The sequence below is a fragment of the Lemur catta genome, chromosome 17 (assembly GCF_020740605.2).
Source record: "Lemur catta isolate mLemCat1 chromosome 17, mLemCat1.pri, whole genome shotgun sequence".
Lineage (NCBI taxonomy): Eukaryota > Metazoa > Chordata > Mammalia > Primates > Lemuridae > Lemur > Lemur catta.
Window position 1 is genome coordinate 2,682,448 of NC_059144.1, and position 25,475 is coordinate 2,707,922.

Below are 25,475 nucleotides of genomic sequence, written 5' to 3' on the forward strand. Positions count from 1 at the left end.
CAAAAGAAAGTGGAAGAGAGGAAATAATGAAGATACAAGAGGAAACCAATGAAATCAAATACAAAACAATAAAGAAAATCAATAAAACCAAAAGCTTATTCTTGGAAATGATTGCTAAAATCTCTGGGGATAGGGGAGAGAGACAAGAAAGATGAACGAGAAGGAGATGGAGAGAGAGAGGTGGGAGAGGACAAGGGCCGGAGACAGAGACAGAGACGGAGAACAAATACGAGTAATTGCAAAGGGCTCAACACTAAACACCTGGCAGACCTCACAGGCATCATGAGCATTTTATCCTAGGACTGTCCACAGATGAGGAGAGGGACTCGGAGAAGCCTGCATCTGGGCTCACGGTCACAGGTCTGCAAGCGCAGGGCGGGCTCTGAACCCGCTTTATCACGTCCTGCCATCCACTGCTCTTCCCACTGCAAATTTCCAGACCCAGTGTACACACATACGACCTGGGCTGCTTGAAAACCCCCAGACTGGAAAATTCAAGGTCTGATCAGTAAACACCCCCTTGATCACCGCGGAGCCGGAGCAGAGGCCAGGTACAAACGGAGACTCTGGGGCCAGAGTGTCCAGATGTGAGTCCCAGCCCCACCCTCACTAGCCTGGGACTTTAGGCTGTGACTTCACTCCTCTGTGCCTTAGTTTTCTCACCTGGTAAATGGGGATGATGACTGTCCCTCCTTCACAGGGCTCTGGAGTGGGCCCTGGACAGGCCACCCGCAGAAGGTCAGGATGGGTGACCAGTGAGCTGCTGTGCCGCCTCCACCTACCTGGGGGCCGTCGCTCAGGGACCTCCGAGCTCGTCCTCCAGCCGCAGACGACCGCGACCTTGTCTCCTCTTTTTCCAAATGTGCTTCTTTCTCTCCCGCTCTGCTGACACTTCCTTGCAGGGCGTCCGCTACCGCCGCGTTTCTGCGGACCAGGGATGGAGGACGAGCGCCGCATCTGGAATTCTCCACACCTAAGCGAGGCCCCGTCTGCCTTCCAGTCGGACCCGTTCCCTCCTCCAAGGGGGGCCCTGACAGAGGAGTCACCTGAACCTCTTTGTCCACAGTGAGCAGCTGGGCTTTCCCTGGGAGGCGGCCCCCTGCTCTCAGGTCCGTGCCCCCCTGGGAGGTGACCTCCGTCTCCAGCGCGCGGGCCCTGCGCTCCTCCTGCCCCCGGAAGTCGCGGACCACGCCTTCCCTTCCCAGCGCTATCTCCTTCACCAGGTCTTTACAACTGGCCCCGAGCTCCGAAATCAGCGCCTTGAGCTCCCAGTTTTCCAGGGTGACGCGCTCCATCAGGCCTTCAGCTGTCCTCGCGCTCTCGGACATGGCCTCCTGGAGTCGGCGCAGGTTCCCTTTCAGGTTTTCATTTTCCTCCTCGAGTTCAGAAATTTTGCTGTAACTCTTTCCATTGCAGTCTTCCAGGAGAGCAATGACCTGCACGTGTTGGTCCAGTTCCTTCTTCAGGTGAGAGAGGTTTCCTACCAGCGTCTCGTTATCCCGCTCCAGCCTGGATATTGTCGTCGCCTCTCTCTCTCTCTCTTTTGCAAGGGCACACACTCTCGTGTGGCATCTGTCTTGGTCTCCCTGGAGTTTGGCGTTGTCACGGAAAGCCTGGCTTCTCTCTTCCTGCAGTCCAGACACGAGCTGCTGGCACCTGCTCCTCACTCTCTGGATGTCTCCCAGCGGCTCCGCGGGGCCGTCTGCAGGGCCCGGGCTGGCCTCGCCCCAGCCAGGCAGCACCCCTGGAAGGTCTTGGCTGGTGCCCAGCGCCGTGGTCTTTGCCAGTTTAACACTGTCACCACTCTCTCTGGCCTTTGCTTCCTCGACAGAACAAATGCCCAGACCCTGGTGTCCCCAAACCTGCTGAGAGTCATCGCTCTCCCCGGAGCTGGGCCACCTCCGAGCAAATCTCCAGTTCTCTCCTGCCAGCGCAGGGCCGGTCCTCCGGCGCCCTCCGCCAGGCCTCAGGCGGGAGAGCTGCCGGAAGCAGGCCTCCATCTCCTCTGCAAATTCGTCTATTTTGAGAGTGTACCTGTCACGTCCTTTGCTCAGAGCCCAGGGACTGCTGGTGGGGTCACCCCCACCACCTGGTGGGGCCCATCCGTGCAGCAAACCTCTCTCTCCCACAGAGAAAAGCGTCTTGTTGCCCTCACGTTCCCCAGAGTCAGGCTTCTCAGGGACGTCCCTGTGACCAAGACTGGATGCTTCTTGATGTAGCACCTCCTCCTCCTCCTCTCCCTGGCCTCCCTCCCCAGGGCTTTCTGCTCGCAGGAGCAGCGCCTCCCCAAACCACAGCAGGGTGTCCTCCCTGCCTGTGACTCTGCCCCTCCCTGCCAGGAGCTGGCCACTTGCTGGCCAGAACTCTTTGGTCCCATGGGCCCTGGAGAAGGTGGCTGGGGGGACCCCTTCCTCCTCCTCTGACGGCAGCCCCCCAAGGAGGCCCCAGACACATCCTTCCACCCTTCCTCTCCCGCTCAGGGCTTCGGGCCCCTCCTTTGACGCAGGGCCTCCCCGCTGCAGAAGCAGCACTGGAAACTCCCGTGGAGGCCCAGGGCAGCTGGCAGCAGCCTGGCTCTGCGCAGCCTCCTCCTCGTCCCGCGGGCCTTCTGAGGCCCGAACCCCGTTCTCCAAGCTCAGGCGCTCACGGCTTTCCTGACTCAGCTGGCACTTGTCCCCGAGGTCTTCCTCCTTCTTGCCCAAAGTCCTGCTCGCCTCCCCTTCCTTGGTTCTCCCCCCTGGGGCCCCTCCACCCTCATTCCGAGTGTCTTTTAGATCCCTGGGCCCTTTCCTGGGAAGTCGGTGATTTAAAATGCATGGGGCTTTCTGGCAGAGGGAGGGATTGCTCCTTGCTTGGTGACAGTCCCCGCCGGGGTGCCCTGAGGCTCTGGTAGCAGGTGGGGGTCTGGTGTCCGCCACCTCTGGGGTTTGGGGTTCTTCCGGGGGAGCCTCTGGGAGCAGCAGCAGCCGCTGGAGAGCAGAGTCCCCAGCCAGCCCCCAGGGAGGGAGTGTGCACGTCTGTACCAGGAGAGAGGACTCCCGGGCAGGGGCGGCTGCGAGACTCTCTGAAATTCTGGCCAGGTCCACAGGGAGGAGTGACCCGTCCAAGCACTGCCCTGGTGAGCGGCCACACATGAGGACAAGAATCTGTTCATCCAAGCTGGGCGCAGCTAGAGTAAGCTGTGGACGGGAAGAGAAGACGAGGAGTGAAACAGCCCCTTCCCTCATTTAGGGCCCCGGCCTCACCTCCTGGCGTGCTCTGTGCTTCCTACCAGCTGCACGGGAGCCCGGCTCATGCCCACAAAGGCCAAGCCTGTGACCACCCCAGGTCCTTTGCACGTGCTCTGCCCTCTGCCCAGAATGTCCTTCGCCCAGAGGCCCTCACGGCTCCCTCCCCCATTCCACTGACACCGCAACTAGAATGCATCCCTGCATGTCACTCTCTGGACGGTCCCCCTTCGCCTTCTGCCACGGCACCCTCCGCTCCCTCTCACCATGTTGTCCCCAACTGGCAGCCTCAAGCCACGGGGGGCGGGGGGGCGGTGTTGAAATGTAAAGTAATTAAGCAAAAGTTAACATTCGGTCCTGCAGTGGCAGGAGCCACATCTCAAGTACTCAGTGGCCCCCAGTGGCTCGTGGCTACCGTCGGGCAGGGCAGGTGTAGAATATTCCCAGTGCCACAGAATATTCTAGTGAACAGTGCCGGTGTAGGCTGCCCACTCGCTGAGGACAGGGACTGCATCATTGTTCAACCCCTGGGTCTAGAACAGTGCCGGGCACACAGAAGCTGTTTCCTGGATATTATTAGAGTTTACATTCACTTATTCAGTGTGTTTATCCAGGGAGGAGGGTGGGCCCAGCTCACGCAGGAGACCGAGGCTGGCTACGGAGAGGACAGGAGATGAGATGCAGCTTCTGCCAGGCCCACTGTGAGCCCTGGGGTCTGCTCCAGTACCGGGGGGCTGTAAGCTGGCTCCCCATGGAGCCCCCAGAACCGCTGGGCAGGTCTAGAGCCAGGGGAGAAGGGCAGAGGGACCTCTCAGAGAACAACACCTTGCAGGTGGGCACGGCAGCAGCAGAGGGGCTTGGAGGCCAGGAGGGCCTCCTCCAACTGGGTGCCACCACGTCCCTGTCCCTGGAGCCACCTGCAGGCAGCACCCCACCCTCTGTCCTCTCAGCATTCTCCACGAAGACACTGTGCCGGCTGCCATAGTGAAATGAGTGCTTGCACCGGAGACAGAGCCAGCCTCGATCCCCCTGTGACCTTGGGCAGGTTACGCAACCTCCTGGGGCCCCGGCCTCCTCATCTGGAAACAGACAGCGCCCTGGGCTTCAAAGGACGGAGGCAGGGAGGGGCTGGCTGTGCAGGCATGTGACACCCGAGTCGTGAGAGGACGGGACTGGATGGAGAAACAGCAGGGCCCTCTGCTCAGAACCGCAGAGCCCACCAGGGTGGCAGCTTTCGCCCGCGTCCGAGCAGGTGACACACAAGGAAACGGAAGCCGAGAAAGGCGATGACTCACTGTGGCCCCAGAGCGAGGCCTGGCTCCCCAGGGGGCTGGCGTGGGGCAGAGTGTGGGCCACTGAGGCGGCTGGGTGGCCTTGGGGAATGAGCACCCTTCGGGGCCCCTCCCTCCCCTCTAGCCCGGGTGGCAGCACCCGCCTTGTACATGTCAGGAGGCTCCAGTGAGGTGACGACTGGGCCTGGAGCACAGGTGGGGCTCTCGCTCCTCCCACGCCCCACCCAGGTCTCAGGACATCCCTCTCAACCGTTTCCAGAATGCTCCTCCACACCTGGAGCTTCTTCACACCCCACCCCCCTCCCGCGGGTGGCCACACTGTGCACGCAGCAGGGCTGAGCAGGCACAGGGGACACCCACCCAGGCAGGACGCCTCTGCTCACCGGTTCGCAGTCAGATCCTGCCAGGTCTCCCAGGAGCTTGCCAGTGGCCTCCGGGCCTGGCACCGAAACAGAAGAGCCTCGTCCAGCGTCGACACAGCCCCAGCCGCAGGGCCCCTCTGAGGGCTGGCCTGGAAAGCAGCGTGACCCCACGGGTTGACAAGACTTCCCAGCAACCGTGCCACCCACTGTCAGGCCAAGGCTGGCCCCTACCCGCAGCCCTGCACAGCCGGCGTGAGGACGGAACTCACGCAGCCAGCATGAACTTGACCTGGGTCGACCCGGCAGCTCTGCTCCCCAGAATGGGCTCAAGGGGCAACGTCGGCTGCACCGGCAGCAGCGCTGCCGGGCCGTGAACACTGGGACAATGTGGGCCCCAAAGCGCACTGGGGCCCGCAGGCTGGACAGTGCGCTGTGAGGCGCCCTGGCTCCGGAAGCCAGGCCTGAGACTGTTCTCAGACTGTTCTGGAGGTGCTGGTTCACACCAGGGACAAGAGGCTTCTCAGCCCCAGCAGATCCCAGACCTGCCAGGTGCAAGTCCACTCCCTCACACCTGAGCTGTCACCTGTGGTGGGGCTGGGAGCAGGACAGCTCCGAGACCTTGTCTGGACTTCCATAGAGACAGGCCCCCGCTGCAGGCCTGCTGGCATGCTGGGCCCCCGGCTGGAACCCTCCCGGGGGCCAGGGGTGTGAGCCTAAGTCAAAGACCCCCTTGTGGGTGTTGCTCACTCTGGTCCCACCTTTACCAGCTGTGTGACACTGAGCAAGTGACACTACCTCTCTGAGCTTCAGCTTCCTGTCTGTGGAGGGGGGCCACCCCTCCCCCTGCATCATCAGGACGTCATGAGGACCAAGCGTGGCCCAGGCACCCAACCCTGCATGCACAGTGGCACCCACATACCTGCGGAGGCCTCTGGTCCGGGGCCATCACCGGACGGGAGGCGGGTTCCCCAGCCTTGGCCTCTGCAGGCCTCTGGCGCCTCCTCCCTGGGAAGGTGCAGTGCGGCGCCCTGAACACAGCCCGGCGCGTCCTGGAGCAAGACAAAGGACGTCAGGAGCCGTCAGTGTCCGGGCTGAAGTGCCCACTCCAAGCCTGTGTCCATGGGTCCCTCCCTGGCAGGGGGTTGAGTCCCCCCGTAGGTGAGGAAGCCGAGGCTCAGAGCGCAGAGGGCACGCATGGCCTGGCAGCACAGCCCTGGTCCTGGCTCTGGGTTCACCAGGCCACTCCCCTCAGCACCTGGGCACCTTCCAGTAGACAACGACGGTGGCTTCAGGTGCTTGGAGGGGCTTGTCAGTCCAGCCAGGAAGCAGCTGTGTCCCCCAAAGTGCGGCCAGGCTCCAGCCCCTCTCCATCCCATGCAGAAGTGCTCTCAGTGTCCCCCCACGGGGGTGGGCGTCTGCCCAGGGGGCTCAGACAGTCCCGTCCCTCAACTGTCAACAGTCCCAAGTGCTACCACCGGGTACCTTGAGCAGGCCTCTCCCTGGCCCCTCTCCAAAAGGCGGGCAGGGAGGAGCTTGGCGCTGGCCGGCCCCTGGCAGATCATGATCCCTCAGAGGCGACTCCTTCCCGCTGCTGCGGGGGGAGGCACGGGGCGGGCGGGAGAAAGTCAGCTCCCACCGCACATCCACAGGGGGCTCTGGCCAGGTCTCGCCGGGCTCCCGCTGCCCCGGGCTGCTTCGCCACCGTGTCCTAACCTGGTGCTGTTGGCCGACTCGCCCCTCCCCCACTAGACTGTGAGCTCCTGAAGGAGGGAAATGGCATCATTTTGCCTGCACCTGCACCCTAGCCTGGCACACAGTAGGTGCTCAATAAATGATAATTAGATGGATAGATAGAAGCAGAAGAAAGCAGATGGTTTGGACTTATTGGTGCATTTATTCAGCAAGCACTTACTAGGCTCCTGCTAGGTGCCAGGTGAGGTGCAGGTGAGACAGAAATGAAACGAGCAGTAAATGCCCTGTCCGCTCCCCGCCTGTTCCCCAGGCCCTCACCTCCCCTCAGCAGACGCCCCTCGAATCCTTCCTGTAGCTCCCAGGGAGACCCTCGGACTGCAAGGCCTCCCCCGGCCCCACTCAGGCCAGGGGGCAGTGCAGGTGCCGCAGCGGGCCCCTGAGGCCGCCCATGGCTGCCACTCCCCTGCCGCTCAGCACCCTGGCTCCCCTCACAGTGGCCACCGGCCTGCCCCGGCTCTCCCTGCCTCCGCGGCCTCTGCACGTGCCATCCCCTCACCAGGCAGGCAGGTCCTCCCAGGAGGGCTCGATCCGATCGCCTGCCGCAGGCAAAGCCTTCCCGCACCTGGCTCTCGGCCCTCCCTTCCACGCTCCACTCAGCATCTGAGCGATCAAAGCGATAGCACTAAAACGGAAAGTGGATCAGGTGGCCCTCCTGTTCTCAGCTGTCAGCGCTTCCCACTGCGCTGAAAGCTAAAACCCCCGCTGGCCTCCCCACCCCACCCCACCCACACTCCACGCTCCTGGAAGGCTTCTAGCCTCGGAGCGTTGGCCTGGACCTCTCTCCGCGCCCGCCGCCTGGCTGCCCTCCTGCCCCCGGGACCGGCGTGGAGGCCAGACGCTGAAGGAGCCTTCTCTGGTCTTCCTTGGCCCTCCCCCAACTTAAGTCCTCATCACCCTCCCTCTCAGCATCGTGTCCTCACCCTCTGGTATGTGACCTCCCACGTATGTGTGTGATGGTTTCTGGCATCTCCACGTTTGCTCATAAACCAGGGACCTCAGTGCTGCCCACGTGACAGAATCCCCAGAAGCTCTCAGCAAGCACTGACACAGGAGCCTCGGCCCAAACCAGTGAAAACCAGAGGGCTGGGCAGCGGCATCTGTCCCGAGGAACTCCGGTCTGGCTGCCACCCGTGGGGCTCACAGCCTGCTCCCACTTGGCTCCCACTTGACCAGAATTAAACACTTTTGTCGCACCTCAAAGTCAGCACAGGAGTGAGATGGAGAAGAGGAAGTGAAAAGAGAGCGAAGACAGAAAGGAGACAAAGAGAGTGAATGAGAAAGAAGAGAGGGGGTAGGATGGAGAAGGAAAGAGACAGAAATTCAAAGAGGAGCAGGAGACAGGGAAGTGGAAGGAAGGAGGAAGGAGCAGAGAGAAAGGGAAGAGGCTGGGGAGGCAGCGTGGAAAGCCGCTTTCACACCTTGGGAAGGGAGCAATGGTCGTCAGTGTTTAATCACAAATCCCACTGGGACTTTGTCTCAATACCAAGGTTGACCTCGATGCAATTCAACAAATGCTCGCTGAGCACCTGCGCTGGAGCCGGGTACAACCAGGGCTAAACACCCACAGCTCCCGGCCTCAAGGGGGTGACATCCACTGGGGGGGTGACACCCTAGAAGATGACGCTGTGCTAAAATGTTACCCACTGTCCATTTCACCCTTCCGTTTCACATGTGATGACGTCGTCACTCAGAGAGGGTGAGTGAGTGTCCATGGTCAAACAGCAGGCCGCCGGGAGGACAGGCCCCGCCCTCAGGTCTCCACACAGGGTGTGGGGCTTTCTCCGCCCCTTCCTGCTCTGCAGGAGGCTCAGCCTTGCCAGGCCTTCTGGCCTTTCAGCACTCCAGAAAACACTGGCCTGCAACTTTGTCTGGTTTCAGCAATAATGCACAATTATTTTGAAAGCTAAGCAAAAAGAAGAAAATGAGGAATATAATGATGTCCAGACAAACACTAACGTGTTAGAATATATCCTTCTAGGGTTTTTGTCTATGCACAGACATTTTCCTATGTATAGACGCTGTACAATTTCTCCTTACACAAAATGTAAATTTGTACTTCGTGCATTTTCCATTTAATGATATAGAAGGATCATCTCTCCCCAAGTTTCTGCAATGTGGTTTTTATAGCTGTCTAACATCGTCTCCCATAAGGCATGCCTTAAATTACCAAACCAATGGCTTCTTATTGGCCATTTCAGTTGTTTCCAGTTTTTACCAACTATAAACCAATTAAAATCACTGTGCATAACTCTTCCACACCCTCTGGCCGCTTTTTGGATACGTTCATGGAAGTCAAGTGGCTGAGAAACAGGCATAGATATTTTTAAGGCATGTAATACTGGCTGACAGCCTTCCCAAAAGGATGATCCCACTTGCACTGTCAATAGCTCAAACCCTCCACAGCAGCAAGATCTTGTAATATTTGACAAATATAAGAAAATGGAATCCTGAGGTTTTGATCATTTGCATTTATCTTATAACTAATAGAGCTGACCGTTTTTGGTAAGACCACTGGCCATTTGTATTTTCTTTTATATTATTTGTATGCTCATGCCTTTTGCTTGTGTTTTATTTTTTGACATTATCAGCACTGTTCCTTAAAGCCCTCTCCTGCTGCCAAGGTAACAAACGTGTAACATGCAGCTCTGTGCAGACACAGGCTGTGACCAAGCGGCTGCCTACAATTGAGTGAACAACAAAAAGATTTTTGTAGCTGCCACCAGGGGTTGCTCTGTGCACCCGTAATTCCTAAAGGCCCCGACGTGGGAGCGTGACCTCTGCTCTGGGATGACACTGCACAAGGACATTGGAAGAGCCTGACTGCTCATCTTTCTGCACGAGCCCCTCTGTCACCGTCCAGGCCAGGCCACAGTCCTGCACTGCCCTCTGCCATGACAGTGCTGTAGCACTGCTGGTTGCATCTGCGTCTGTCTCCCCTGCAAGCTGTGGAGAGCGGGGTCCGTGCCTGGATCACCGTCCCTGGGACGCGGCAGGCACCCGGTGCGCTCACGGAAAAGCATTCAGACGCATCTGCAGATAAACCGCGTTTGCCTAGCCGTTCTCACGGGAACTGCCCTCCCCGCAAGTCACGCACAGCTCCCAGAGCACAGCGGACGACACAGCGGTAGGGGCGTAACCTGTCAGGTGGTGGCGAAGCCTAGGCCTCCCTTCAGGTACTGCTGCTTTCACCTCCTTGGGCAAGTGACTTTACCTCCTGCCTCAGTTTCCTCCTCTGCAAAATGAGAATCAATAAATCCACCACCTCATAAGCTTGTTGGGGGAATGCAGCTCATTACTGTGCCAGGTGGGCGAGCAGCATGCGATAAACGCCAGCCTTTGCAATGACTTTCTTTCTGTTGCACAAATCCCAGTTTCTATACCTCACTTCCCAGCACCACCACTGCGCAGCAGGCCCTTCGGCCAGAAGTTTCCATCGCCCACGGGCAGTGGAGCAAACACCTTCCCGAGTTCATTTGTCCACTGAGTCACTCGCTCACGAAACATTTCACATCCCAGGGCTGGGATTTGGAGCTGAGTCGGACCCCGCTGGGATGAGGAGGGTCGCATGGCTGTGGGGCTGGCAGCGGCACGGGGAACGAGAGGGCACCAGGAGGGTCGTGTCACATGCGGCACTGAGGAGGGAACAAGCTCACGTGAGCTCAGGAAAGTCTTCCTGGAGGAAGCAACATTCCCGCTGAATGGATTTACCAAACAGTCTAAACAGGGGCAGGCAGTAGAAGCTTCTAGACACGGGGAAGGTTTATAGGCCAGCAGAGCCTGGCATGTTCAGGGACCTGCAGGAGCTCAGTGTGGCTGGATCCAGCAGGGTAGATGGGACTGAGCATGAAGAAGGAGTCCCAGGCCAGAGCCTCGGGGGCCTCGAATGCCATGGTTAGGAGGTGGAGCTTGATCCTGAGGCAGTGGGGGCCACGGCAGAGGGGACGGAGGGAGGGAGATCCTATGGTGGTCGCCACAGTCATCCAGAGAAAGGCCTGCTCTCAGTCCTCACGGTCACTCACCACCCCTGTGAAAACACACTGGCAGCTTTGGAAAGTCACAATGTAAGCTGCTCTCGGGACTCTACGTGTGACTTCATGGATGTGCAGAGGCCTGGAAGCCACGTACGCCAGCCACTGGGGATTGCGCCACTCTGACCAGGACCCCAAAGGGCAGCCTCTGGTTCTGCAGGTTCCTTACCGAGAGGTTCTAGATTCTGATGTGGAGTCTCAGGCTGCACCCGGCCTAAGAGCCTGCGGCTGGCTGGCACCTTACATTCCCTGGGGGCCTCTGAGGGCGGCTTCTGTCTCTCCAGGTGGCCCTGTTTGACCTCAGATACTATAAGTCTAGGCCAGCAGCTGCTCTGAGACACGGACGGGGCCTGGCAGCCTTGTCACACCCTGGGGCCCAGGTCCAGGCTGCATTCCAGCACCAGGGTCCTCACAGTGGCCCATGGACTCCACAGGGTGCCTTCTCCTGCTCCTTCCTTGTCCCTACCCCCTCCTCCCAGGCTGTTGCCTGTCATCCCGTGCAGGCAGGTCTTGTCTCACTCACACCCCAGCCCTTGGGCTGGGCTCAGACCTGCGCCAAGCAGAGGCACCGAGAACACGCGCCTGGACTGGCACTGACCCACTGACCGGGTCTGCTGGAGGAGCAGGACGGCATTTATAGCACAGCCTCGGGGCCAGCCTACCAAGGTGCCCGTCCTGGTCCTACCATGTTACGGCCTGATGTCTGTGTCCCCCAAAATCCGTCTGTTGAAACCAAAATCCCCAAAGGGACAATATCAGGAGGTGAGGCCTTTGGGACGCGACCAGGCCGTGAGGCGGAGCCTCGTGCCCTCATCGGGAGAGACCGGAGGCAGCCGCCTCCTCTCTGCTCTCTCTGCCGCGCCAGGAGGCGGGTCTTCACCCCACACCACATCTGCGGGTGCCTCCACCCCGGAGACTTCCCAGCCTCCAGAACTGTGAGAAACAAATGTTTTTGTTGTTTCAGCCACTCGGTCCAGAGCCATTTGTTATAGCAGCCCAAACAGACTAAGATAGGCCACTATCATCTGTGTGACCCTGGGCAGGTTACGGGCCAGTAGGTGCCTCCACTTGCTTCTCTGTGAAATGGGGACAAGGTCCACAGCACAACACGGTGCGTCAGTACACGTGAGGGACTGTTTGTGCCTGCCCGTGCAAAGCTCCAGAAGGAGCACACGTTCCCTGCCATCAAGGATCTGGAACCCACAGAGTTTTGTCATCTCGTGGGTCCTCAGAACAGTTCATCCAGAGGGGCACTTGTGATGAGTTGAACTGCGCCCCCTGAAAGTCACATGCTGAAGTCATAAGCCCCACGTCCACAGAATGTGACCTTATTTGGAAATAGGGTCCTTACAGAGGTAGTCAGTCAAGATGGGGTCACACTGGGTGGGGTGCGGCACTGATCCAACATGCTGGTGTTCTTACAACAAGGGGAATGCGGACGCAGACAGCCTCAGAGGGAAGGTGATGTGAAGACGGCCGCCCCCAAGCGGAGGAGGTGGGCCTGGGACAGAGCCCCCCTCCCAGCGCTCAGAAGGCACCAGCCCCGCCCACGCCTTGCTCGAGGATCCCCCAGCCTCCAGGGCCGGGAGAGGAGCCATTTCAGTCTCAGGCACCCAGCTTGCGGGGCTGGGCTACAGCAGCGTTAGCAACGTAGCGCTCACGTGCTGATCTGCCTGTCAGGAAACTACAGTTAAAGGAAGTGAAATGACCTGCCCTGGGCAGCCCCTCCCAGAAGGCCACTGCGGTTCTCTCAGCCCCTCCCCAGCCCATCCACAGGGCACGGGGACATGGGAGCTGGTGACCGCAGGCCCTGCCCACCCCAGGTCCCTGCCAGCTGTGCTTCCCGCAGCCACTCCAGAGGACCCGTGGAGACAAATCACACCCCCACTTAACCTACTCCAATCCAGGACAAGCCCTTGGGAAAAACACATAAAAAGCCAAGAGAGAGAAACCTACAATGTCCCGTAGTGCAGGTGACCTTCCTCAACATCCTGCCACGCGAGCACAGGCCCTGAAAGGGATGGTGGGGAGGATGACGGTGGTGATGCTGCTGCGGACGGTGGCCGTGGTGACAGTGACAGTGAGTGAAGCTAGATTTGACTGATCACTCACTGTGTACCAGGCACCACGCTCAGACCTTTCCCTGTGCCTTCTCATTTCATCCTCACAGCCACGCCGGGAAGAAATACTCTTAGTATCATCCCAGTATTGGTCCCATTTCACACTTCAGAACACGGAGGCACAGAGAGCTGAGGAAGCTGCCAAAGGTATGGCAGTCGGTAGGAGGCAGAGCTGGAATCCTGCGCCTGCGTCTCTGGGTGTGAGCAGCCCGCCCACGGCGCGGCTGCAGTGTTGCAGGCTCAGGTTCTGGACCCTTGTGCTCCGACACGGCAGCTCTGCTTTCCTGCTGCTCAGCCGATGACAGTCGGCTCTCCCCACGGAGGGCAGAGCTGGCTGGGACCACACTCGGTGGGCCACCTGGGGAATTTTCAGGAGAATGTGACAGGGCACACCGTCCTCCAGTGCAGCCCGAAAGCAGGTGCCCCCCGTGAGATGCAGTTTCCCTGGGCCACGGGGACTTTTACAAGAGAAAGCATGAAACCTTTAGAAGGTCATAGATGTGTAGACAGGGCTTGGGCCTGATGGCACAGAATCTACTAAATTCACCCTCTGGTGTTGCCCCAAATCCTCAAGAACAAACTCTGGCCCCAGGATCTTGAGGTAAGGGCAGCAGGGTAGTGTCTGGCTCCTGCCCGATGCTCAGTAGCTGGTGCCTGCAATGACGTCGTTCAACCTCCCTGGGCCTCAGTTTCTCCATCTCTTCAGTGGGAGAAGAGTGCCGGGCCCACAAGGGTGTTCTTAGCATTAAACAAGAAAACACAAAAGGGACCAAATATGAGCTTGTTCCTCCTAAATGTTGGGGTACTCACGCTTCCTCCCAGATAACCATTTTGAAGAAATAACAAGCAGCAGTATATGGGATGGATGGAGAGACCAACCAAGTCTTATGTTTAGGAAAGTTACAGAAGAAGAAGAGAATTTTAAATGACAATTTCCACCTATGCACAATTTATTTTTCAAAATTACAAGGTGCCAATATTAAATGTACACTTTGTTTTCCTTTTATCTGATGAACATAAGGGAGGAAAACAAACAGGAAATGCACGAGAGTGACAATAGGAGGACAGAGTGGCAGATGGGTAAACTGTGACCACAGATAAAGCCATTATTAAAATGACCTAGGCAAGACAGGGGTATTAGCCTGAGATAATGTAGAGCATTTAAGGTCCCAGGTAACTTGAAATAGATTGTTCAAGTTTGAAGATAAATTTGATTTTTTAAAAATGAGCACTCCTCTTTGGGCTAAGGTTGGTCACTCATTTCTCCCGAAACTCAGCGTGGGCCCAGGGGAGAAGCAGGGCTCTTTTCGGGGAGGCAGTCGGGTGCAGCAGAAACAATGAGCTTTTGACTCACATCACGTTTGGGTCAAATTCCAGTTTTGTCCCTTACTAGCTGTGTGACAACAGGTGTGTGACAACAGAGCTTGCCCTCTGAGCCTCAGCATCCTCATCCGTGGAATGAGACCAGCAGTACCTGCCTCACAGTCTTCAGGAGCATTAAACGAAATAATGTCTTTGAAACACCCCAGAGGGTGCCACACACATGGCAGGAATGTAGTAAATGTTGTCAAATGACGTCCAGCCTGCCTTCCAGAGTTCAAGAAACTTGCCCAGCGTCACATAGCTAGTAAATATGCAAACCAGAAAGGGACCCTACCCCGTGTGCTCTCTACTCCGAAGCCCTGGGGCCTCCTGTGTGCTGCTGTGGGGACGAAAGCTGTGAAGACCAGTCAGGCCTGGATGCTGCCCCCCCCAGGGGCTCACAGTCTAAAGAAAGAGAAATGAAGATGCACATATGGAACTTTCACAAGGGAACCGCCGTCACCTTTGGGGCTGTGAGGGAAGAGGAAGAAGGGGAGATTGCTTTGGGCAGGGAGGGGCTGGGCCAGAAAAGATTTCCCGAGCACGTGAGAGTCCCATGACACTGCACAGGGCCTGGCGCACAGCAGGGACTCACTGGATGTTGGATAGACAGATGGACCGGAGGGGACAGATGCTGAGGGATATGGGGTGGCTGGTTGGCTGCCTGGCAAGTGGTTGATGGGGAGGCAGATGGACAAACAGACGGTGGGACGAATGAGAAGATGATGGAACATGGGTAGACAAGTAGGTGGGTGGGTGCGAGAGTCCGAATGTCTGTGTCCCCCTCCTAATATGTCAAAATCCTAATCCCCAACATGAGAGTGTTAGGAGATGGGGCCTTTGGGAGATGATAAGGTCATAAGGGCGAATCCCTCATGGACAGGATCAGTGCCCGTATAAAAGAGGGCCCAGAGAGCTCCCTCACCCTTCCACCATGTGAGACAGAGTGAGAGAGTACCAGGGAGTGGGCCCTCCCCAGACCCCGAATCTGCCAGTGCCTTGATTTGGGACTTCCAGCCTCCAAAACTGTGAGAAATAACTTTCTGTTGTTTATAAGCCACCCAGTCTATGGCATTCTGTTGTAACAGCCCGAATAGACTTCAAAAATAAGTAAACAAGTGGTCTGGTAAGGGGGCTACTAGGTGCTGGATGGACAGCAGATGTCAGGATGAACCGGAGGACGACAGCGGGGGGTGGGGGGTGGCGGGGTGGACAGGTGTTTGGATAGCTGGGTGGGGGGCGGACAAGTGGGTGCATTGGTGGGTGGGTGGTGAGGGGACACGTGGGTGGTGGGAGATGAGGGGTGGGCAGATGGCCGGTGAGATCCCGTGTGCAGAAGGGGTGGTGAGGTTGGACGGGTTGGGGGGTGGGTAGGAGAATGGATGGAATGAAGGATGGACGGATCAGGCTGGCTGGGATGGGTGCATGAGGAGAAGACTGGGGAACGGATGGATCAACGACTCGACCAAGTGGCGAAAGAAAGGAAAGGTTACTCCTGCCCTGGGCTCCGGCCACTTACCCGGCTGCAGTGACCAGCAGGCGCCTGGGCTCCCAGCTCCCGTCGCAGGCCGCGGTTCTGCTGCGCGAGGTCCTCCAGCTGCGCCAGCAGGCCGATCTCCGACAGCGTCAGCCCGTACACGCAGCAGCGCAGCTCCTCCAGCTGCCCGCACAGCCAGCGCTCCGTGGCCCTCTGCTCCCGCAGCCGGCGCGCCGCCTCCTCCCGCTCGCGCTCGGCCCTCGCCCGCAGGGCGCCCTGGGGACCCGGGCCCGCGGCGTCCAGCCGGGCCAGCAGGAGGCCGGCGGCGCGGCACAGGCGCTGCGCGTCGCGCTCCAGCCGCTGCACCTGCGCCCGCAGGACGCGCTCCTGCTCGCGCACGAGGCCCCGCTGGCGCCGCTGGACCCGCCGGCAGCCCTGCAGGGCCGCCGCCTGCCGCCCCAGCGCCTCGTCCTTGCGCCGCAGCCGCCGCCGGGCCACGCTCTCCTCCCGCACCTACAAGTCCACGGTGGATGAGGGCGTCAGGAAGCCCAAAAGACACATTGTCGCTCACACTGATCCTGTCTCTCCTTAACATTTCCATGTTTTGTGCTTGGTGTATTTTTTGTATTAATTGTTTTTGCATTGAAATATTGCATCAAAATATTATTTATCTCCATGACTGAGTTTTTGGTGCCCCTTAAACTTGGCACAGGAGGTGAGGGCCTCCTTCACCTCAGCCTAGTCAGGGCCCTGCACACCAGGTGCCCCCTGAGTCCACCCAGCTATCCAACCACCTGCCCCTCCCCCACCGCATCGTCCTCCAGTTCATCCTGACATCTGCTGCCCATCCAGCACTGCGCAGCCGGCAGGACGCCCATCAGCGTAACACACCCCAACGGCCACTGGAGTCGTCCCAGTGCTGAATACGGCCACACCGGTGCGTAAGCAGCTGCTGCGGAGCCTCCTGAGTGTCCCCACCTCCATCCCAGCACTACCCAGAGCTCCCCATTTCCCAGCACCTAAAAGGTCAATGACTGGCCCAAGGAAGGTCCACAGCTCTGGCCGGCGCACCAGGACACCAGTGCCACAGCGGCTGTCATCATGGTGGATACTGCCCCTTGGAGAGAGGCACTGCTACAGCCCCTGGGGGCACTCAGGAGCAATGGCACAGCGCAGCTAAAGTTCCCCGCAGCCAGGACTCCCGGCCCCTGTATCTGACTCAGGCCTTTTCTTTCCTCACCTGGCCACCTGCCTGGCCAGAGAACACGTCTCCCTGCTCTTAAGCTTTCCTCCTCCCCACCCATGTGCTACAAGCTGGACTGGGATGCACCACCCACTTTGAAAATTAGAGTCTTTGCCTAATTTTTGGAATTAATTCACGCAAACAGGTGGAACTGCCTCCACGTGAAGCTTTCTTTCGACTGCTAGCGCCTGCTGCGGCCACTCTGCCAGAGCACTTGCAAAAAGAAAAGCCAACAAGCAAAGAGCAAACGTGGAAGAGGAAACTTGGGAACAGCTCAGACAAGCTTTGTTTGAATAGTTTGTCTTGGGGTGTGTTGGGGTAGACAAAAGCTGGAGTCAGAGCCCCTGGGAGGAAAAGTCTCCAGGTTTCGCTGATGGTGCAAATTCTGTAATCTGTGCTGCACGGTGCTCAGCGGACGGGGCTCCATCGCCTGGATGGGTCTGCCTTCAAGAGCTTTCAAAATGACCACAGGTCACTACAGAAATGAGCACCTTTGTACGTAAATGCTCACTGGAAATATGACAACAACAGCTCAGCTACCAAGGATGCAGAAAACTCATTCAGGTACTACTTCAAAATACAGACACCTCTGGCAAGAGATTTTGTGTTAGGGGCTGGGGGCTGGCTGGTAGCTGGACAGAGTGATAGCCAAGAGACCCGGGGCAAGCCCACTCGTCACTCTGAACTCTGTCTCTCCTCTGGGAGTGAAGTTTCATGACAGGCGTTTTCCTGGAGCACACCTATCACATGAGCCGGTAATGAACAAGAGGACGCAGGTGGGAAAGGGCTTAGTGTCCTGCAGAAACTGCTGGTCCCTGCAGCACTTGTCACCTCCCTAACCACACTTCACTTGCTGTCCCCTAGTCCTCTGTCCCCCACCACACTGTGAGCCTGTCCATTGCAGGGCTGTGTCTGATTCACATGCACGTAGGGCATGGCTCCAGGAATATTTCTGACAGCATTTTCTACAGAGACGTCCCATCTCCAGGCTGGAGTTCTGCACAGCCCGGCGACACCTGATGTTAAGCCTTCCCCTCGGCACAGCAATGATGTGGTGCTCTGAACCAAGGAGGGGAATTTAGTCCACTTTCTGCACCTGAAGTCCAGTATAAAGGGGAGAAACCTCCACTTGGATGTCTCCTCGGCATCTCAAAGACTAATTTCAATTTAATTGGACAACTTATCTTTCCACCCTGCACTGCTCTTACAGTTAACAGCTGTGCCAGGGCACATCCCCCTGTAGGAAACACGTGGGAACATCACCCCGTCCCCCACACACCCCTATGTGCAGTGGAGACAAGTGTCAGGAAACAGCACTCCCCTTAGCACAGGTGATGCCTTTTCATATTTCCTGGACTATTTCATTTTCTTAAAATGTTGGTTGTGACCCACTGAATTGATTTCACTTCCCATGGATGGGTTGCAACCTGCAATTTGAAAACACCTGGGCTCCAGTCTAAACAGCAACTGACTACAACAGGATTCCTCAGGGGGATCTTTGGGCACCACATGCAGCTGCCCTGAAGTCTTGTCATTTCTGCCTCTGCTGTCTTTCCTAAGAATGGCCTCCCCCGTGGCCCTCGTCGTCTCTCACCTGGAAGGTTTCAATCATGGCTAATAATCGTAAAAGCAGATAGCATTATTTAAATACCTACTGTTGGAGGGGTTTTACGTGTATTAACTCACACTTAACCCACGCAACAATCTGAGAGGGTTGGTACTATATTATTCCCATTTCACAGATGAAGAAACTGAGGCCCAGAGAGGTTATGTCACCTACCCAAGGTCACACAGCTGGTGAGTGGCATAACCAGGGTTTAGTTCCAGGCATCTGCCTCCAGAGCCCACAGCTTCCCCAAGAAGGGCTCCAATGTTCCCCTTCACCAGAACCTCTCTCCCACACAGTGAGGATGGCGTCCCCGCCTGGGCCTTCCCTGCTGAAGTCCCCTGCTCCTCACTGCTTCAGAATCTGGTCGCCACAGAAGACCTGGCAGCCTGACCCCTCTGGAGCCCTTCCGCCTGCCTCCCCCCGCCCTGCACACATCCTCTAGCCGGTCCTGGCCAGTTCTCCCTCTCTTCCGTGCCTCTGCCCATGCTGTCACCATGCCTCGTGTGCCCTTCTCAACAAGGCCCAAGTCACACAGCCCAGTTCTCCCTGGCACTGCCCACCACACACACGCAGTGTGCCTGCACCACCCGCAGGGCACCCGCTCTGGTTCTACAGTCATTTGTTCCCCATCGGCGTCTCCCACCTGCCGGACAGGGACCCTGCGTCAGCCACCTCCTGCCCTCAGGAGACGGCCTGGTCCTGGGGACATGGAAACGGGCCTCTGACCAGAGCTCCCAGGGAGCGTGCAACCCCCACAGGGCAGCAGATGCAGCCATCCCCTCCCCCTGCCCCAGCCCGCACACCCCAGGCCCCGCAGCCGCCACGTGCACCAGAGTCAGGATCCCTCCAACTCCTCCTCTCCCAGCCCCCCAACTGTCTGCGCAACTGCAGCTGCTGCCCTGCTCCCGTGGCGTTGCTGGGACGGGAAACAGGGACTGGAAAGGAGGGAACGGTACCCGGCTGGCCAGGTCCCCCTGCAGCGCCGCCAGCTTCTCCTGGGCCCGGAGCCAGGCGCTTCTCTCCTGGGCCACGCGGGCGCTCAGCTGGGCCACCTTCCCGAGGAGCTGCTTCTCCGACAGCTCCAGCTCCTGGATCCTGCGGCACAGAAGCAGGGAGAGGCTCACTCAGGTTGCAGTAAACACAGCCTGAGGCTTTCACGGGCACCGGGGCCAACTTTTTTTTTTTTTGTCATTTGGCCAATTTGACATGCTGACAAAATTACATTTTGTATGACATTCATACATATCATTTTAGAGATTATCTATAATACTTCAAATATAGCATGTGAATAATAAGATACCATGCATCAGCAATCTTAAGGGTGTTCTCACCCCTAAACCAGTAATCCCACATCTGGGTAATACCAACTAAGAGTGACCAAGCCTGAGCCATCTAGGCTGAGAGCTTCAACTGCGGGTTTTAATTAATCCTCACAACATTGCCAGGCTTCAGATGGATTCTGTTACCCCTACATCACACACAACAGAAACTGAGGATCAGAGAGGGCAGACAATTTGCCCACAGTCACACAGCTGTATAGAGTCCAGTCTGACTCCTAAAATCATAGTTAACCCTATGCTCTGTTGTCTCCCATTTTAGCTACTTTCTTATGAATCTCTTCTAAAGAAATGATTGAAATTTTAAAAAAAGGTTTCTGCAATTAAAAAAAATCAATCTCTGTATTATTTACTCTTCCAAGTGAGAAGTTGGAAGTGGCTTAACTATCTAATAGTTAGCAATGGCCAAGCCACACAAAGGTTTCGTGTGGCCCTGGGGAAACACGGAGGTTGCATCACAAGCAAAAGCGCTACCCAGACTGAAGGTGGACTCTGCTCACAGCCCTGTAGCAAAGATACGTGCAGGATGGCGGGAGAAAGTCCACAGGGAAAGGCTGGGCTGCTGGTCCCATTGGGAGAGGAGGCACTGCAAGGACGTGCCTGCCTGCTGCTGGTGCCTGGGCTGCAAGTCCCCTACGTGCTAACCTTGCCTCTCTAGTGGAAAACCCTGATGCACGTGAATAGCGTGTTCACAGCCTCCATGGACAAGCTCTCTGCACAATTCCTGCTCCTTTCCCCAAGTCCCTGCCGGGGGACCTGCTCATGCATGACAGACTCTGCTCCCCGGGGTGAAGAACTAGCTTTGCCTCTGGGCTCTGCCATCCACCAGCCATGGGGCCTTAACTGGGCTGGTTCACCACAGTAATCTTCAGTGTCTGTCCATAAAGCCAGGCCACCGTGAAGGTTAAGTTAAATGACGCGTTATTATTAATAGTAAGGCCCAGAGTCCCCTCTCCTGTTCCAGTTCTCAGGCCTTGAGGGAAGGTCTCAAGAGTGACAGAAGGGAACGTGAACTCGTGTGTGGATTACAATTAAGGTCCTTTCAAACTGGACTGAGGAGCAGCCCCAGGGGAACGGGTCAGACTCAGACTGAGCACTTTCTGATGGGTGCTGAAAGGTGGCGAGATCTGAAAGGAAAAAGAAAAGCCTGTCTGTTTAGTTTTTCAGATTGCACTGCAGCATTAAACATGAGACAACATTTAATTCTGATGCGATTTCTAATCTTAAACTAGGCAGAAAATGACTAAGCTCACCTTGGAAGGCTGAATTGTGGCCCCCAAATATATCCAGGTCCTGGACATATCCCTGGAGCCTATAGGTGTTACTTTAAAATGCAAAAGAGACTGCACAGGTGACTACGTTGAGGATCTTGAGATGGGGAGGTGACCTTGGGTTGTTCAGGGGGTCCTAACTGCAACCACATCATCCTGAGGAGGAGGGGCGGAGGGACCGGACCCTAGAGAGGCCATGTTAACACTGAAGCAGGATGCTGCACTGCTGGCTCCAAGGATAGAGGAAGGTCCCAGGAGCCAAGGAACGCAGCTCTGCAGACAGAAAAGGCAAGGAAAGGGACTCCCCTGTGACCGCTGGAGAGCTCGGCCCTCCTGACACCTTGACTTCAGCCCAGCGAGACTGATTTCTGACCTCTGGCCTGCAGAACTGTAAGACAATCAATTTGTGTTGTTTTGAGCCACCAAGTTTGTGGTAACTTGTCGCAGCCGCCGTAGGAAACTAATACACTCCCAAACATGAAACGAGACAACGAAGTGCCGTTTTTCACTGATTAAGCTAATGACAAGTTTATAGAAATATTCACATCTGGTGCTGCAGAGTGCTATGGCAGCGGGACACCGGGGCCGTCACAGCTGCAGGACCCGCCTGGGCCTTGGTAAATGCTATGTGGGGTCTCGGGTAAGTGACTGAACCACCCAGTGTCTTGATTTCCGAGTCTATACAACGAGGAGAATATCATGACCTCATGTCCAGTGTTGTTTTAAGGATTAACTGTGTTAATACTTGTCAAGCGTGTAAACAGTGGCTTGGTACCGACCACGCACTCAGTAAGTGCTCAGCTATTATTAGTTTTGTTGCATGTAGATTGGAAATGAATGTGCAACATCACAGTGCTGTGATGAAGATGAGAGTGGGGTCTTCTTCCTCAAATTTTTAACAAAGATGTTACATTATTTTTATAATAAATACTTTTATATTTTAACTCTTTAATTGAAGCAAATCTAATGCATACTCTACCTTAGCTTTTACCATACCCTAGCCAGCCTGAAATCTGCACTCAGAATCACACACCCAGATGCTGGCTTCAGCTCTTAGTGACCCTGGATAATGTATTTCATCCTCTCAGCCTCAGTTTCCTCATCCGTAAAAGGAGATAACATCGCTCTACGCATCGGGGGCTCAAGGGGGCCAGGACGGGACTGGCGTGGGGGCCTTTTCTCCTTCAGCCCCACCCCTCTCCCGCAAGATGCTGCACCCCATCATCAAAGAGAACAGGGGGCACCAGCCGCATTTCCCAGGCCCTGGCCACGCAGCCCCTCAGCTCCAGCAGGTGTGGTGCCCCAGGGCTCTCTGTGCCTCCCGCACACGAGGGGCCTCCTTTGGGGGGGTTTCCCGCCCATCCCCCCAGGCCTGCTGACCTTCTGGTTTTCACTGCCAGTTTCTCTGGAGGGAGATTCGAATGCACAGCCCTGTGTGGCTGCAATCTAGTGTCTCAGGGCCGGGCCTGCCTTCCCCGGCTCTCAGCCCCCGGGACTTACGCTATGGGCTGAACTGTGTCCTCCCCCAAATTCACGTATTGAAGCACTAACCCCCAATGCCCCAGAACATGACTGTATTTGGAGATAAGACCGTTAATGGGGTAATTAAGTTGAAAGAAAATCATTAGGGTGGCCCTAATCCACTAAGACCGGTGTCCTTATAAGGAGAGATCAGGACGCACACACCACAGGGGGACAGCTGGGTGAGGACCTGGGAGGAGGCAGCTGTCTGCAAGCCAAGGAGAGAGGCCTCAGGAGAAATTAACCCTGCCAACACTTTGCTCTCGGAATTTTGGGCTCCAGAAATGTAAGGAAATAAATTTCTGTTGAGTCACCCAGCGTGCAGTGCAGCAGGTCTCAAATGACATCACTCTGCTTGACATCGCTTTGTTATGACGCTGATGAGGAAAAAAATGGATTCCCAGCCAGGCCGCTGTCTGTGTAGAGTTGGCACGCCCTCCCCATGTCTGCAGGGGTTTCCTCCCACACCCCAGAGCTCTGAGGGTCTGGTGGACGCGCGGTCCAGTCCGAGTGGGCGTGCGGCTGGGTGTGAGTGCACCCTGCACGGGGCCGCGCCCTGCACGGGGCTGGCTCCTGCCCTGAGCGCTGAGGCTGCCCCCTCCGAACCGGAACGGTTGCCTAAGTTACTAGCTTCCTCATTTTTATTAGTCTTTCTTAAATGGATGCATAGCCCACATTTATTTCAATGTTTACTATTAGAAGTTTTTGGGGTCTTTATTTAGAAGTTTGATGATGTTTTGTGATCAGAAATACTCTGCAGGAACTCAGCTCTCGTTTATATCAATCAGCCAGTGGCAAACTGGTTTCCTTACATGTCTCACTTACAGCTGCAGGTACCAAGAGATCACTGACATTCAGTGAGGACTGCTGCCTTTGGTACCGCTGTCCAAGCAAGCGAGCGCGGCTTAGTGCCTGACTCCCGGGAGTAAGTGCAGGTTGCAGGAGGAATGAACGCGTGTATGAATGAGTAATCACATAGGATAACAAGAGAATTTTTCTGATTTGTGAATCTCTTCATGTGAAAAGTTTTACCAAAAGGGAAAATGGCAAATCATATGTACATACACCTTTAATGATTTGTCTTTATTGAAATGAAGGCAATTGGAGGAAAATGGGGAAGTCCCACAAAAATCCAAGGCACTCGGTTGCTGGGATATTAGCAAGCCCAGTAGAATCGATCCCAGCCATAACCATGCTGGTTTCTGCTCTGATACACATGAAAGGCCCCACCTCACTCTGCCAGCCTCGGTGTCAATAAATCATCAGGAAAGACCATGGGCTTTGGAGAAAGACCTGCACTCAGATGTGCCACCTAGGGACCATGTCACCTCCCTCAGGAAAACAGAGGCCAGGCCAGGGAATTCAGCAGAGAAACTATTGCAAAGAGGATGGCAGAGCCACAAGGCCAGGCAGAGGTGACAGGCAGCCCTGACTAGCAACTGCCAGGAGCCACTTCTGGCCCTGGGGGTGGAGATCGTGTCACCAGGGCGGGGGAGCCAGGCCATCCCGCAGGAGCTGGGACCACAGAGGAAGCAGAGAGCGTGTCTGAGTTACAGCCACAGTGGGGGATGACAACAGCCAGAGTAGAAGTGAGGGGAAAGGCCCCGGCCTCCCCCTTCCTCCTGCCTTCCGGGGTCTCCCACTGGCTATGTCCAGATGGGAGCCAGGGAGAGAGGCCGGGAAAGACAGGAGGGACTGAGCACAAACGACTGCCCTCGGTGGTGACGTACCTCGGTGAGCCCATTTCCTCGGCTGTAGAGACGATTCGACACACCATGATAACACAGTTATGATGCCCCAGGATTTGCTAAATACACACAAAGAGGTCAAAACAGCACAACTACCTGCTCCTCAGCGCGGATTCCGACCTCATGTGCTTGTCCACCGCTGCCAGCAGCTTCTGTTCGGAGGATTCCAGCTGCTTCCTGAGTGTTCCTGTGTCCACATCAGGGCTACTGGCTGCTGCTTCCGGAAGACGTCCCGGCTCCTCACTGCTATCTTCCACGTCCCGGAACACCCAGGACGTGTCAACCTTCACATCAACCTTCACTATATCGGACCCGTCGCTGCTGGGCGCTCTGATGACATAGCTGAAGTTTTTTTCTGTCCTTCCCTTAGCTGTTGGCTCCATCTCGTAAATATTTCATGGAGCAAGACTTAATAAAGTTAAGTGAATTTGCAACACTGACGTCCTGGAGATTCCGAGGTGGTGGCTGTGCCTTCAGATTGTTCAGGAAAATATCCTTTGGGGAGGGCAAGAACAGGTGTATTATTCATGAGTGGGTGACATGGGTTTTGTTCGCACAAACGTCATGCAATATGAATGAAAGCCTCTCGTTTTACAAGACAGCAGCCAGAACTCACCCAAGGCAAGCAAAAGTCACAGAAAAATCACTTGGAATTAAATGCTTAGTAATGTGTACAATGAGGAAAAATAAGATCTCCAGGCAGGACCATCAGTGTTATACATTCTCAGTAGTAAAGGAAGCTCAAGTTTTTCCGCAGTAACAAGTGAGGTTCCACACCTCCTCTCCGGGCACAGCCCGTGGCTATTGAGGACTCACAGCTTGCTAGAGGAAGGGGTGGGAAATTAACACGCTCCAGTGTCAGCCACGCTGGGGCCTCTCATGCCTTACCTGGTCCACCTCTCCCAGTGACCCTGTGAGGTGGGCATTCACATGACCACTTTACAGATGGGCAAATGGAGGCTCTGGAAGGTGGAGGAGCTTGTCCAGCCCCACGGATGGAATGGAAAGTGGCAGTTAGACACCCGTGGTGCAGCCTACACCCATGGGCTTCCGCCTCCCGCCTCAATCCTCTGTGGACCAAAGGCAGCCAAAGGCAGCCAGGGACGAGTTGGGGCAGCGGAATCGA

General features: G+C 56.4%; 1 protein-coding gene across 2 annotated transcripts in view; it reads right to left on the minus strand.

Moving 5' to 3' along the window:
- Positions 1–24,735, minus strand: part of C17H4orf50 (chromosome 17 C4orf50 homolog) — a 45,357-nt gene extending 20,622 nt beyond the window's left edge. The window contains exons 1-6 of one of the 2 annotated variants that reach the window (XM_045528369.1): positions 24,446–24,735; positions 19,429–19,567; positions 15,663–16,133; positions 5,801–5,930; positions 4,903–5,030; positions 783–3,179 (exon numbers count right to left, since the gene is read on the minus strand). In XM_045528369.1, coding sequence (XP_045384325.1) covers positions 783–3,179; positions 4,903–5,030; positions 5,801–5,930; positions 15,663–16,133; positions 19,429–19,567; positions 24,446–24,732 — 3,552 coding nt within the window. In that variant the 5' untranslated portion in view covers positions 24,733–24,735. The remainder of the gene's footprint in view (positions 1–782; positions 3,180–4,902; positions 5,031–5,800; positions 5,931–15,662; positions 16,134–19,428; positions 19,568–24,445) is intronic. The other variant, XM_045528370.1, reaches the window with a different exon arrangement.
- Positions 24,736–25,475: the final 740 nt, after the last annotated feature.